This window comes from Protobothrops mucrosquamatus, unplaced genomic scaffold (assembly GCF_001527695.2).
Source record: "Protobothrops mucrosquamatus isolate PMUCROS unplaced genomic scaffold, P.Mucros_1.0 scaffold_48, whole genome shotgun sequence".
NCBI classification, from domain to species: domain Eukaryota; kingdom Metazoa; phylum Chordata; class Lepidosauria; order Squamata; family Viperidae; genus Protobothrops; species Protobothrops mucrosquamatus.
In genome coordinates, this window is record NW_015386124.1 from 58,559 (window position 1) to 74,258 (window position 15,700).

At 38.9% G+C, this 15,700-nt stretch overlaps 1 protein-coding gene across 1 annotated transcript in view; it reads right to left on the reverse strand.

Annotated features, from left to right (window-relative positions):
- The window catches only part of PTPRG (protein tyrosine phosphatase receptor type G), a 100,485-nt gene that overhangs the window by 36,651 nt on the left and 48,134 nt on the right, over positions 1–15,700 (reverse strand). Inside the window, exon 3 of the mRNA XM_015811219.1 lies at positions 15,031–15,122. Within this exon, the coding sequence (XP_015666705.1) occupies positions 15,031–15,122 (92 nt within the window). The remainder of the gene's footprint in view (positions 1–15,030; positions 15,123–15,700) is intronic.

A 15,700-nucleotide genomic window follows, 5' to 3' on the forward strand; every position in this document is an offset into this window, starting at 1 on the left:
CACCTATATTTTTTTCTCTCCACTATAAAATATTTTGCTTTCATTCTTATTTTTTGCAATAATCATTCTCTTACATGCATTTTTCTCCCCCATTAACTCTTTTACTTCATCATTCCACAAAGCACCTTTTTTAATATTTCCATTAGCGTAACCTCACAGGCTTCTAGGGCATTTTGAACGATGATTTCTTCACTCTCTTCCAAGCATCTCCCATATCCATTTTCCTTACATCCACTTTCCATTCATTAATCCGGATGGATTAATCTATCTTTCTATTTATTGCCATGCAGGCCTTCTTTTCCTTCTTTCACCAATTTTCTGATCTTCTCCCGAATCCATTCTTGAGTCTATTAAAAACTGATCTGTTCCATATTTAGAGTCTCTCTGCATTCTTAGATCCATTATTAATTACTTTTCCATCATAAAGAGTGAAATCAAATTAAATCATGGATCATGTTTTGTGGATTTTGAGAATAGGTTTGTGATTTTTAGACTATGAATTTGAAAATCTTCCTTTTTTTAAGCAAATGCCACAAATCAACCATTCTCTTTAATTTTTTTTTCAAAAGACCCAATAATTTCTGCTGTGCTCTTTCTTCTTAATTCCACCCACTCATTCATATCAAATAACAGAATTTCTTTTCTTTTCAAGGTCATTTTTATGCCAAATGTTGCATAGTGTTTCTCAAAAATCAATCCTGCTTCTTGATCAGTATAGTATTCATCTTTGCCCTTTCTGTTAGAATCTCCTTCCTTCCTTCCTTCCTTCCTTCCTTCCTTCCTTCCTTCCTTCTTTCCTTCCTCATTTCATTTCATTTCATTTCAGACTTCACAAATTGACTAAATAAGTAACTTTCACAATGTCTCCATCTAATATGCATTTATTATGAGGGCAATAATATGGGAAAACATGCCTTCCTAATAATAGCAAGGCTCTTATGTAAAAAAATAGGTCTTAATAATTTGTATTTTAGTATAACAAAATAATAAAGTTAGTCAAGTGCTATGTCATCTTTATGTGAACTAATTTTTGACACAGTGACTGAAAGATTAACAACTTTTCCAAATTTACATTACAGCTACTTTTGTACATTATGGAATTAAAATCATTTTGGCTTTCTCAAAATGCTATTTTTTTCTGTCTTGTCTGACCTGACAATGGAATTGCCTCCTTTGTTGAGTGGTGTGTTGCAATGTTTCATGAGCATGCAAAATCACAAAATCAACTCTGACGTTTTGAAACATACAAAAATACGTCTATCTTCATGAAGTAGATGTCTAGCTATGTTTTGAGTAGGCCCACTGAGTTCAATGAGACATGTTAGTCATGCTTGAAATTATATGTTATGAATTTCAATGTATGTTTCTCTCAGTATTTTGCCTTTTTCATGGAACAGGTGCCTGCTTAATTCTTTTCTTTGCCTTTTAGCCTGAATTTATCTACTGAAGGCTTTTTTTTAATTCTTTTTGGCCAGGAACATCTGTAGGTGGAGTCAAAAGAGTCAAGATGGTAGGCACAACTGTGAAATAGAAGCCATGCCCCCTTTTAAAACAATCATACCATCCCATTTACCCACCTTCCCTGAGGACACCCCTATTTACAACCAAACAGAATGCTGGAAACAAATTATGTAACAGGGTCAAAACTCTGCATGTGTCCGCCTGCCAATCTGATAATTAATTGAACACTGATCAAAATGGAACCAAATTGGATATGGGGAGACTTGAAAACAAAACAAAATTCAGCTGGAAAATGGGCCAAAGACTGCAGAGAAAAATGATCCTGAATAAAATCCCAAACTGACATGCAGACGGGCAATTGCTTGCAATGCTGATGATTGCTCCATTCTAAGCCCCTTCTCTTTTTTACCTAGACACATGACCCACCCTGATTGGCAATCCATTGCAATAGACAGACCTTGTTTGAAAAACGTATCTCATATATATATATTTGTTTATGCATGTTGTAGAGCTCCTCAAATAAAATCTTAAGCAAATTTAAAGGGAATTGCTGCATGGAGGTAATTTATCTAACTGCTGCTGTTAAAACCTCCTAACATGTCAGGAAAAATGTGGTTCAGAAATCATAACCATTTTAGTCTTCTGAAGAGATGAACAACATCCTATAACATCTAATAAAGAAACCTATTTGTTACTCAGCCCATATTTTATTTGGGCAAGTCGTTTCTTCTCAGGGATTCATTAGTATCACAATCTAGCCCTACCATAAAAATCCAAAGGATGAAACAAATAGTTTTTATAAATGTATAAGACTCAGAACTATTTTGGTATTTTCCTCAACACTGTGCCAATAAATCCTTAAGTTTTGCCATTATGAATATAATGTAACCCTATTGTAAAATTAGCTTAAACATTAAATCTGATTGTCTTACTAAATATTAGGCCACATCATCTATGCATAGCAACTGTGGTTCTGCCATTTACTAACAGCCTGACCAATTTGAGGAATTTATAAAGGCCCTTCTCCCTTATCTCTGAATGGACAGGTCACATACAAAGCAGTCTTGGTAATAAATCCTGTGCGTGTCAAGATATGCTAGGATGGGGAAGTGACCAGACCCAGATTGAAAGCCAATATAGAAAAGTAAGTCCCTTCGTATTTACCCATTTAAGACGGAAGTATACAATAAACTAATGAGAAATGGATTCATTCTGCTTAATATCTGGTCAGGCTGGGTGTTTGTTATTTTTGTTTTTCTTGAACTTCTTCCTGAGCGGGCTAGACTATGTCCTGATGTTGAGCTGATGTACCTACTCAGGGTGTGTGTGTGTGTGTGTGTGTGTGTGTGTGTGTGTGTGAAATGTTGTGCTGCCTTCAACTTCTTGTAGGAGGCAGGTCTGGGATGGGAGACCAGCAGGCTGTGCAGCTTGGAGTAAAATATTTTTATTAGAGCACTCTAATAGACTGAAAGCTCTTTAACTAAGTGTGGGATGGAATAAGAACTGAAGTCAGTCTTCTGTGCTTGGGGTGGGTGGATGAGAATAAAGAGAGGGGGCTGACTGTTTAATGAGGCCTGTGTGTCCGCGCTTTGACAAAGCCTTGCCACACATTTGCAAACAAAGTGAGAGGGAGAAGAAAGAAGAGAAGTTGAAACTATTTAATGTATTTATTCGGATCGCGCCTTTATTATTTTTTATAAATAGCTCAAGTTGGCAAACACACTTAATATTCCTTCCTCCTCCTATTTTTCCACTCTGCGAGGTGAGTTGAGTGAGAGTGAGTGATTGGCCCACAGTCACCCAGCTGGCTTTTGTGCCTAAGGCAGGACTAGAACTCACAGTCTTCTGATAATTGGCTCAAAGTTACCCAATCAGCTTTCATGTCTAAGGTGGGAGTAGCACTCATAATTTCCTGGTTTCTAGCCTGAACATAGAATATAGGATCACAGGACTGTGTCCTATGTTCTGTGCATCAGGCTAGAACGAGTCTAATGGCCTTAACCAAACTAGGTGATGAAAAATTGTAGAACTGGAGACTCCTACATTTTAAGCAACTAGTAAGACTATATTACCCATCCACCAATAGTTTTGGTGTCACAGCCAATATTTATAGGTGTTATGTGATGGCAGGCTTTGGCTGTGACTCAGATAATGGGAAGACTTTATTTTTTCAGCAGCTTGTTTTTTTTGAGATCTTTTTCTTGGAGAATAGTAGATAAGTGATAAGTGTGTATCTTGAGGTGTTCCCATGATATGATTAACTGGGTCTATGAGCCAAATTTGATCTTTTCAGGATCTTTTGGTATTCCCAAAGTATAGTCTTCCCCTTATCAAGCTAAGCATATTCTGGGAACTGAGCTAATATGCCATTGGTATCATTGTGCTCTAGAGCAGTGCCTCTCAACTCTCGACAACTTCATCTCCCAGAATTGCTGGCTGGGGAATTCTGAGAGTTGAAAATTGAAAATTCACACATCTTAATATTGCTGAGGTGGAGCGACACTGCTCTAGAAGTCTGCAGTCTCTTTCTCCAAGAAGAGGCAGAACGTAAAGGAAACGTATGAAATAATTAATCACAATTTCTTCCAATTAGGAAATAATCTAGCTTAGCTGGCTCAGGAATTCTGGGAGTTGAAGTCCACGAGTCATAAAAGAGCCAAGGTTGACTACCCCTGATACAATCAGTCTGTAAATGAGAAATGGAATTTATGCTATGTAATTTATGCTATGTATTTAAAACATTATTTGTAATTTATGCTATGTAATTTATGCTATGTATTTTATGCTATGTAATTTATGCTATGTATTTAAAACATTATTTTTAAATATTTTCCTCTCATACTAAGGAAGAATCCTCAGAATAGTTTATATAGTTCAGTTCAATCAGGCTAGGTATCTGAACAATCACCATTTGCTCTACAAACAAATACATGTTTGTAGATCATGGTTGATTGACACAAAATTTCTTGTAAATACTTCTTGAAAAATAACATTCTGTTCCTTAAAGTTCAAGCCAACTTTCTGTAGCCCTGTTAATGTGATCCCTGTTATATCTGAACCCCATTATCTCCTGGTCTATGGTCCTTCCTCAGGGATGATGGAAGTTGTTCAAAATAATTTGCAAGACCAAGGTTTGGCAAAAGCCATTTAAGAAATTTCTTGCCTGCATCTGTTCAATTTTTTTTGGGGGGGGGGAGAAGCAGGGGAGAAAAACTACTAATATTAGGAAACATTCTCAATGTTTAATGTATATTTTAAAAATGAAATTGCTTTGCCTTTTTGCAGAAGAGGAATGGCAATATTGCTTTTCTTTTCTTTTTCTTTTTTTTACTTCTATGACTAACTCAGTAAAATGGTAACAGGGAGGTGTCTAAAATGCAGCAATCTAAAAAATTAAAAAAATTAAAAGAAGGTTAATGAACGTTTAGCAAGGCTGTCATTCGGGGACAGTTTCTTTCCCCTAAGCCTAAGGCAGACATGTCAAACACACGGCCTGCAGGCCAGATCTGGCCCGCCATGTGGTTCCGTCTGGTCCAGGGACCTGCTCTGGAAACAGCAAAGGACTGGCCTGCAGCACCTCAGCCTAGCCCAGGCCGACCGAGCACTGACCTACAACCTGGTGCCAGCCATCAAAGCCAGAACATGCTTAGCCTTAGATCCATATGGCAGCCCTAGAACCAACGACAGGTGCCCCAACCCCGTCCTCTGGGCGCATGCACAAGAGGCAGTAAGCAGGCTCGCCTGTGTGCACATCCAGGGGGTGGGGCAGAGGCGGCGGGACAGCTCCTTGCTAGTTCCAGGGCTGCCCCATGGATCTAAGGCTGAGCACGTTCTGGCTTTGATGAACACTAACAGGTTGTAGATCAGCGCCACCCCCCCTCTCACCAGCACCTCCATAGCCCGCTCGCTGACCTAGCCTCGCAGCCACAAGGTTTCCCTTTCACCGGGATCGGCTCTGCCTGCATGGGAAAGTGACAGCAAGCGGCAGCATGGATACCGGCAGCACTGGCAATCTCTCCCCCTCTCATCACCCTTTCCTGAGTGCGGAGGAAGGAAAGAGATGAGAATGAGAAGGAAGGAAGGAATGGAGGGTGGGAGGGAGGGAGGGAAAAAAGGAAGGAAGGAAGGAAGGAAGGAGGGAGGAAGGAAGGGAGGAAGGAAGGAAGGAAGGAAGGAAGGAAGGAAGGAAGGAAGGAAGGAAGGAAGGAAGGAAGGAAGGAGAGGCAACTTGGTTGGAGATGCCCCAGTTCATGCAGTCCTGCTTTAATCCTGGTTCCATTGAGACTTGGGCTCAAAGGAGAAAGCAATTTTGTGTTCTCTTTTGTCATAGACAGGACTTTATTGGCAATCCAAGTTAACACTAATATTCTTGCATTGTGAACTCTTAGGAAAGTATCCCCTCCTTGTGTGTTGCAAACAGCCATTTCCAGTGGGGAAAGCAGGACAAAGCAGAGTGGGGAAAAATATTTTCCTTTGCTATATTTCCAGTCTGAATTAGACCATGGCAGGGTCCCTACAGGAGAGCTCTTTTAAGGATTATGTATTAATAGAAAAGCAACTAAATTACCTCTGTTCCTAAATGCTAAAACTGTTGCACATAAAAAACAGGAGCTCGGATCAACTATCACAGCCACCATTTTGACAGTTTTGCTGTCCTGTTGTCTGTGGACACCCCCACTAAATGCAAGCATGGGATAAACTGAGCCTGGTTTGTTCTCAGTCTTTTAAGTGGCCACAGACTACTAGCAAAAGTGGCATTTGATCACAAGGCGAGGAGGCATCGAGAAATGTTTCCCCTTTTGCATTTGAGCATCGAAGAAGGGACAGGAAAGGAGAAAGGGAAAGAGGAAAGACAAACAAAAAGAAGGAAAGAAGGGAAGGAAGAAGAAGGAAAGGAGAAAGAAGAGGAAAGGAAAAAGAAGAAAAAGGGGAAAGGAAGGAAGGAAGGAAGATTATAATAAGAGGGAGGAAGGGTCTGAGGGAAGTCCTGTCTTAGCACTTGGCCACGAACAGCCCTGCTGCCCTTTCGCCATCTCCTTCTCCCCTCCTCCTCTCCTGGTGGTCTCCCATCCTATCATTGAGGATGCTTTGGTTACAAAGCTGGGTCTCCTCGCAGGGAGAGGGAGTGGGCCTCCCTCTGACCCACACATTTTGCCCTCCTGCACACCATGAGCATCTTGGCCATGGAGAGCGAGCCAATCAGCAGCAGCCTTGAGGAGGAGGTAAGTGCAGCCGGGCGCTCCCTTGGGAAAGGCTGGACTGGGTGGTTGCCCTTCACTGCCCAGGGCTTCAGGTAGCCTGCATCACTGGGGGTCCTCTGCATGGCCTGAGAGGGACAGCAAGGCTCATCTGGTGGACAAGGGTATAGTGCTCGCCCTGGTCCCGCCTTCCTCGGCTGGAGACAATGGATCCCCCCCAGGGCCGCCCAGGCCGCCACAGGTGCCCCCGACATGAGCGATGAGCTGGCCACACCCAGCCCAGCCCCCCAAGGTCAACCACAACCCTGATGCGGCCCTCAATGAAATTGAGTTTGACACCCCGGCCCTAAGGGCATGAGACATTGTTTTTTTTTATTTACGTATGTGTTTAATAGCATAGGGGAAAGTGAATATATGATCCTGTCAGTGTTTGGTGTTTCTCTAGGTTGCATAGTTGAGATGATTATGAATTACAATGAGGACTCAGAGTTTCAGCATAAATTCAGATAGACGAAAGCATACTTATAAGATATTTAATTTTATGTTCTTCAATGAAGTAAATTTCCGCAGATGAAAGTAGGGCAGTTAAATTATTAGACAATTCTGCTTTTCTGGACTTACATTAATGTAATGTATTCTGGAAATGTTAAAAATCCTCACAGGACTGATTTTTTTTTTTTTTTAAAAAAAGAGAAGTGTAGGATATTTTACAGTTTTAGATACACTGTCAAATTGCTTCCACTGTGTCGTACAACTAAATCAAATTAGGTTCACTCAGCTCAATGAAACAGCAGTACAGTTCCACAGAGAGATATTTAACTATCAATTTAAAACTACTGTAGGGTTATCACTAGCAAATAAGATTACTATAAGGAGTTGGCATTTGTTAAAATGTCACATGTACTTTGCTTCCAGAATCAATATAGCAGGAAGATTTTCTCATGTTCTCATGTTTTCCAAAAGAGGGGAAAAAGAATGAGAAGTGATAGTGTTTTATTAACAGTAGGAGACTATCAAAAAGAAGAATTTTTAGAATGCTTTGGGGAAAAAAAGTCCTTACCATAATAGGAGTAAGAATTGATGGGCAGGCATTGGGAAGCAAATCATTTAGGAGGATGGACTGGAAGATTTTTCTGGCTTGAGCAAAAAGCCCAGAAAAAGCATCGGGATGAATTAGGCCCTTCCAATAGAACTTCCCTTTCTGTATTATCCAAATGTTTGTAGATACTGTACCTCATTCTGGGTATTCTACTTGAATAATCTACTTACAAATTGCTATTTTGTTAAAGCTGGAAACTTTCAGGGCAGATAGTAGGTCTACCAAGAGGCAACAATCTCCTTTATAGTTTCTATGCAAGGTGGGAGTAAATCAGAAAGAGGCACCTTCCCATTCATTTTGGCTGATCTCCTCTGGACACAGTCCAGTTGATCATTTGATTCCCTCAATGGGATGAAATATTGTAACTAGGGTCTGACCACTGCAGAAGAGAGAACAATGACGTAAAGTTCCTGATTTCAATATCTGCTCTAAACATGACCATATTCTTACATGTAGAAGATCATTTCCCTTAATTTCACTTATATTATAAATTCCTAATAATTGTGTGTGTGTGTGTGAGAGAGAGGGGTTATGAAATTTCAGGGCACAGAATTAGATAAAGAACTTCAACCCCAATAGGAATATTACTTATTAATGAATTGCCTACCACTTATTTCCAAAATGTTGTTTAATCATCTATTTAGATCACTATACTCCACTTCTCCCCATAAAAAGGGGAGTTGGTCAGCAGACTCAAGAAAGTACAAAAACAAATGTACAGTGAAAAACTGCAAGTAGCCATCATTTAAAACACCCAGTCCTTCTTATGAGTGAATCCAAGATCAGGTGTTTCTTTTTGGTATGCAACAAGCCTGCTCTATTGCAGGGGTCTGTAACCTATCCCCTAGTCATGCTGCATTATCCTTCTCATCAACCTCAATGGCCTTGCTGGTTGGAGATGATTAAAGATCTAGTCCTATGTATCTAAGAAAGAAGACTACTACAGAACGATGTTGTACAGTGGCTTGGGTTTCTGCATTAAACAGTAGGAGGGAAAAGTGTACGTTTCAAAATTTTTCAGTTGGTTTACTTTTTATACGTTTTATACGTTAGCATATGAAATAAAGAGCTGGATCAGAAATTTATTCCCTAGCATTCTGGTTTTTCATATCTTGGTAGATTTTTAACTGGGAAAACAGTTGGTATGAGTCTTTTGTCACAACAGCTGAAAAGCTCCTTCAGCCTAAACCCTTTGAATATGTAGCTCCTCTTGATCATTTTTTGTAAGGTAATTTATGTATTTCACAAAAATATGGTAAACAGAAACAACTTATAGTAAACGTATAATTCAATGCATAGGAACTGCCAAGTTGGAGACAATTATTTATGCAATTTCTGACATTCTAGGGGTGAAGATTACATGATATAATGTTGTGCTATACAATAAGGTGAGAAGAATGTTATACAGAAATGAAGGACATTAATATACTGCGATAACTTGTATAGTTCCAGACAATTCTGATATATATTTTACACCTAGCAGGACAACATACGTGAAGAAAAGCTATGTCAGATTAGTTTACCCAGAGACCTTTTTTGGAGACAATCTTATAAAGATTTTTGATATCCAGCTAACAAGATCAACTTTCAGTGACAAAATTCCAAGTGACTCCTCCATGCATGTATGCTCAGGTGACCATTTTAAAGAGAATATATTCCAATCATCAGTATTATAAAACTTTCATAATCTGAAATGCTAATGGAAGTCATCAATTCATACAAACTTTGAATTTGTTTATCTTTATATGACATAATTGGATTGTAATTATTTTTAAAGATTTATCAAAAGAGTCAAAGGGGGTTTTCACAGAGTTTTCACAGTTTTCGTTTGTAACTTGGAGTGGATCACCCTTTTCCCAACTTGATGTTCTTTAGATGTGTTGGAATTCAGCTCCCATAATTCCTGGCCACCATGTTGGACCCGGGCTGGATGAACTAATAACAACTTTTCATTTTTTTATTATCTCTGAACACTATTGATCAATTAATCTAGTAACTGCAAAGCTCACACCACTGAGTTCTTTACCCAATATAGTACATTATATTCAAAAAGAAAAAAAAAACAGTAACATAAACTTATTACAATACCCTTTACAACCTGTTAGAGAAAAACCATGACTTTCCATAATTGCTTTGAAATATACATTTAGGCTTCATTTTTAAAGGAATTAAAAACAGTATACAGCAATAATCAAACCTTCCCATCAGCAGAATTCAACTCATATTCACAAAAAAAACAACATTGTATACAGAATTATTTTAAGCCATCAACAATAAAAGAATGAACAAGCTGTGAAAAGATAAAACATGCAAATAATTCCTAAATAAAAATGACAGCCAAATCTGTTTATACTCAAGTAGAATAATCCTAAGTATATTCTTAGCATTGAGCTAAAACTGTCAAAGTCCAAAAAGATTTACAATATTGAACGGCTGTAATTCTGCTCACCCCAAATAAAGCTACTTCATTTGTTATATAAAAAGATGTTTACTGACTCATTTTTTTCAGCTGGAATTAAATTAAAATGCTGGGAGCTGATGACTACCTGTATGGCAGTATCATAGCAAACAGAAATATATATCCAAGAGCTTGTCTTTCCTAAATCAGAATACTGTTTGTGTCAAAATCCTTATATGTATTGAGATGGAAGAACTGGCACTGCATTGACCAAGGCTTTCTTCTGAGCATAAATACACAGGATGCTGCTGCCCATTTACCCTTATTGGGCATTAAGGTGAAGATTTTGAACTTCAGTAGAAAAGATAGGCAGAGTAAAGACTCATTCAGGACAAGATGTTGGAGTCAGAAAAGACAAATTCTGCATGACGTACGGAGGTTTCCTTTGTGAAATCATCAAGAGAGTTTCATCCAAAGAAGACAAAAGTTAAAACTCCATACAAAGCCTTTTACTCTATTTTAACCAACTACTGTACAGAAATAGGCGTACTGTACAAAAATCACAATAGGTTAAACCATACGAAGAAATCAGTGACTGTGAAGAGCAGCTGATTTTAATTATACCCAAACCAAACCAGTATAAGCAAATTCAAATGGTTGCATCTATGATCAAACCAAGGCATAAATGAATGAGGCAAGGCCTTTCTTACCTGGGATGGGAATAATGGGGACGGTTTCATTTGGTACCACCCGAGGAGAACTGCTGTCTTCTACGTAGAAATGAGCTGTCTGGAAACATTTTCTGCAAATGGAAGAGAAATAGCATCACTACCTTCAGGGTTTAGGGGCATTTCTCTACAATCAGACAGTTCAGCAGGCCAGTTGAATAAGTCCACTTCAAACTGCCTCTTCCCCTAATGCTGGTTGTTGTTATTGTTGGTTATTTAAAGAAAAAAAAATTACGATGCCAGGAACTTCTACTGGGAAAGAACTGTTAATTAATTTAGGAGCACAGGGTCTTATCTATTATTAAAATAGGTAGTCCAAGAAGTTTAGCAGCTGTGAGGGTGAGGTTTGTTCAGGTTGTCCTTAAAATAAATTTCCAAGCTCTGCAATAGCTCCTCAAAAAGGGAATTAAGAGGGACAACTGCCGCCCTGTGGGAAACCTTCCAACTTAGTATCAATGAGAGAATAGATAGCATCTAAAACTGACACTGAGGATCTTCAGTCCTTCAGAAAGTTGCCAACTTTCAAAAACCTAACACAAAACTTCACCTCATTTCTCACGGAGCCCGTCCTCTTCCTCTACGCTGTACTTCCTAGGAAACGAGACCATGCTCAGCAAACCCAACTTTGCTCATAAGCAAGGTTCCCCCAGCCCTGNATGTGGTTGCGTTCAGCCCTCCCAAGACCCTGTCCACGTCCTCGGGAGCAACAGAGTCAAACTCCTCCCATACAATCGTCTCAAGACCTGCTTCCATCCCCTCCCCCTGGGCCAACCAATCGGAGTCCAAGCCTTCCCGGATCCGCGCGACTTTGTCATGCAGATATTGCGCAAAGTCCTCGGCCCTCCCCTCCAGGGGGTCCCCCCCCCAATTGGAGGAGAGAGCGGGTCACCCTGAAGAGGGCGGCCGGGCGGTTATCTGATGACGCGATGAGCGAGGAATAGTAGTTAGTCCTAGCCGCCCTCATCGCCACTAGGTAGGATCTAATATGTGTCCTAACCTGTGTTCGGTTGGGTTCGGTTCGGCTGGCCCTCCAACTGCTCTCTAGGCTTCTTTTCCGACGTTTCATCTCTCTCAGCTCCTCGGTAAACCAGGGAGCCAATCGAGACCTACGTCGGGTCAGAGGCCGCAAAGGCACGACTCGGTCCTTTCTGTATTATCCAAATGTTTGTAGATACTGTACCTCATTCTGGGTATTCTACTTGAATAATCTACTTACAAATTGCTATTTCATTAAAGCTGGAAACTTTCAGGGCAGATACTAGGTCTACCAAGAGACAACAATCTCCTTTATAGTTTCTATGCAAGGTGGGAGTAAATCAGAAAGAGGCACCTTCCCATTTATTTTGGCTGATCTCCTCTGGACACAGTCCAGTTGATCATTTGATGCCCTCAATGGGATGAAATATTGTAACTAGGGTCTGACCACTGCAGAAGAGAGAACAATGACATAAAGTTCCTGATTTCAATATCTGCTCTAAACATGACCATATTCTTACATGTAAAAGATCATTTCCCTTAATTTCACTTATATTATAAATTCCTAATAATTGTGTGTGTGTGTGTGAGAGAGAGAGGGGTTATGAAATTTTAGGGCACAGAATTAGATAAAGAACTTCAACCCCAATAGGAATATTACTTATTAATGAATTGCCTACCGCTTATTTCCAAAATGTTGTTTAATCATCTATTTAGATCACTATACTCCACTTCTCCCCATAAAAAGGGGAGTTGGTCAGCAGACTCAAGAAAGTACAAAAACAAATGCACAAAGAAAAACTGCAAGTAGCCATCATTTAAAACACCCAGTCCTTCTTATGAGTGAATCCAAGATCAGGTGCTTCCTTCTGGTATGCAACAAGCCTGCTCTATTGCAGGGGTCTGTAACCTATCCTCTAGTCATGCTACATTATCCTTCTCATCAACCTCAATGGCCTTGCTGGTTGGAGATGATTAAAGATCTAGTCCTATATATCTAAGAAAGAAGACTACTACAGAACGATGTTGTACAGTGGCTTGGGTTTCTGCATTAAACAGTAGGAGGGAAAAGTGTACGTTTCAAAATTTTTCAGTTGGTTTACTTTTTATACGTTAGCATATGAAATAAAGAGCTGGATCAGAAATTTATTCCCTAGCATTCTGGTTTTTCATATCTTGGTAGATTTTTAACTGGGAAAACAGTTGGTATGAGTCTTTTGTCACAACAGCTGAAAAGCTCCTTCAGCCTAAACCCTTTGAATATGTAGCTCCTCTTGATCATTTTTTGTAAGGTAATTTATGTATTTCACAAAAATATGGTAAACAGAAACAACTTATAGTAAACTTATAATTCAATGCATAGGAACTGCCAAGTTGGAGACGATTATTTATGCAATTTCTGACATTCTAGGGGTGAAGATTACATGATATAATGTTGTGCTACACAATAAGGTGAGAAGAATGTTATAGAGAAAGGAAGGACATTAATACACTGCGATAACTTGTATAGTTCCAGATAATTCTGATATATATTTTACACCTAGCAGGACAACATACATGAAGAAAAGCTATGTCAGATTAGTTTACCCAGAGACCATTTTTGGAGACAATCTTATAAAGATTTTTGATATCCAGCTAACAAGATCAACTTTCAGTGACAAAATTCCAAGTGACTCCTCCATGCATGTATGCTCAGGTGACCATTTTAAAGAGAATATATTCCATTCATCAGTATTATAAAACTTTCATAATCTGAAATGCTAATGGAAGTCATCAATTCATACAAACTTTGAATTTGTTTATCTTTATATGACATAATTGGATTGTAATTATTTTTAAAGATTTATCAAAAGAGTCAAAGGGGGTTTTCACAGAGTTTTCACAGTTTTCGTTTGTAACTTGGAGTGGATCACCCTTTTCCCAACTTGATGTTCTTTAGATGTGTTGGAATTCAGCTCCCATAATTCCTGGCCACCATGTTGGACCCAGGCTGGATGAACTAATAACAACTTTTCATTTTTTTATTATCTCTGAACACTATTGATCAATTAATCTAGTAACTGCAAAGCTCACACCACTGAGTTCTTTACCCAATATAGTACATTATATTCAAAAAGAAAAAAAAAACAGTAACATAAACTTATTACAATACCCTTTACAACCTGTTAGAGAAAAACCATGACTTTCCATAATCGCTTTGAAATATACATTTAGGCTTCATTTTTAAAGGAATTAAAAACAGTATACAGCAATAATCAAACCTTCCCATCAGCAGAATTCAACTCATATTCACAAAAAAAAACCATTGTATACAGAATTATTTTAAGCCATCAACAATAAAAGAATGAACAAGCTGTGAAAAGATAAAACATGCAAATAATTCCTAAATAAAAATGACAGCCAAATATGTTTATACTCAAGTAGAATAATCCTAAGTATATTCTTAGCATTGAGCTAAAACTGTCAAAGTCCAAAAAGATTTACAATATTGAACGGCTGTAATTCTGCTCACCCCAAATAAAGCTACTTCATTTGTTATATAAAAAGATGTTCACTGATTCATTTTTTTCAGCTGGAATTAAATTAAAATGCTGGGAGCTGATGACTACCTGTATGGCAGTATCATAGCAAACAGAAATATATATCCAAGAGCTTGTCTTTCCTAAATCAGAATACTGTTTGTGTCAAAATCCTTATATGTATTGAGATGGAAGAACTGGCACTGCATTGACCAAGGCTTTCTTCTGAGCATAAATACACAGGATGCTGCTGCCCATTTACCCTTATTGGGCATTAAGGTGAAGATTTTGAACTTCAGTAGAAAAGATAGGCAGAGTAAAGACTCATTCAGGACAAGATGTTGGAGTCAGAAAAGACAAATTCTGCATGATGTACGGAGGTTTCCTTTGTGAAATCATCAAGAGAGTTTCATCCAAAGAAGACAAAAGTTAAAACTCCATACAAAGCCTTTTACTTTATTTTAACCAACTACTGTACAGAAATAGGCGTACTGTACAAAAATCACAATAGGTTAAACCATACGAAGAAATCAGTGACTGTGAAGAGCAGCTGATTTTAATTATACCCAAACCAAACCAGTATAAGCAAATTCAAATGGTTGCATCTATGATCAAACCAAGGCATAAATGAATGAGGCAAGGCCTTTCTTACCTGGGATGGGAATAATGGGGACGGTTTCGTTTGGTACCACCCGAGGAGAACTGCTGTCTTCTACGTAGAAATGAGCTGTCTGGAAACATTTTCTGCAAATGGAAGAGAAATAGCATCACTACCTTCAGGGTTTAGGGGCATTTCTCTACAATCAGACAGTTCAGCAGGCCAGTTGAATAAGTCCACTTCAAATTGCCTCTTCCCCTAATGCTGGTTGTTGTTATTGTTGGTTATTTAAAGAAAAAATGAAGGTGCCAGGAACTTCCACTGGGAAAGAACTGTTAATTAATTTAGGAGCACAAGGTCTTATCTATTATTAAAATAGGTAGTCCAAGAAGTTTAGCAGCTGTGAGGGTGAGGTTTGTTCAGGTTGTTCTTAAAATAAATTTCCAAGCTCTGCAATAGCTCCTCAAAAAGGGAATTAAGAGGGACAACTGCAGCCCTGTGGGAAACCTTCCAACTTAGTATCAGTGAGAGAATAGATAGCATCTAAAACTGACACTGAGGATCTTCAGTCCTTCAGAAAGTTGCCAACTTTCAAAAACCTAACACAAAACTTCACCTCATTTCTCACGGAGCCCGTCCTCTTCCTCTACGCTGTACTTCCTAGGAAACGAGACCATGCTCAGCAAACCCAACTTTGCTCATAAGCAAGGTTCCCCCAGCCCTG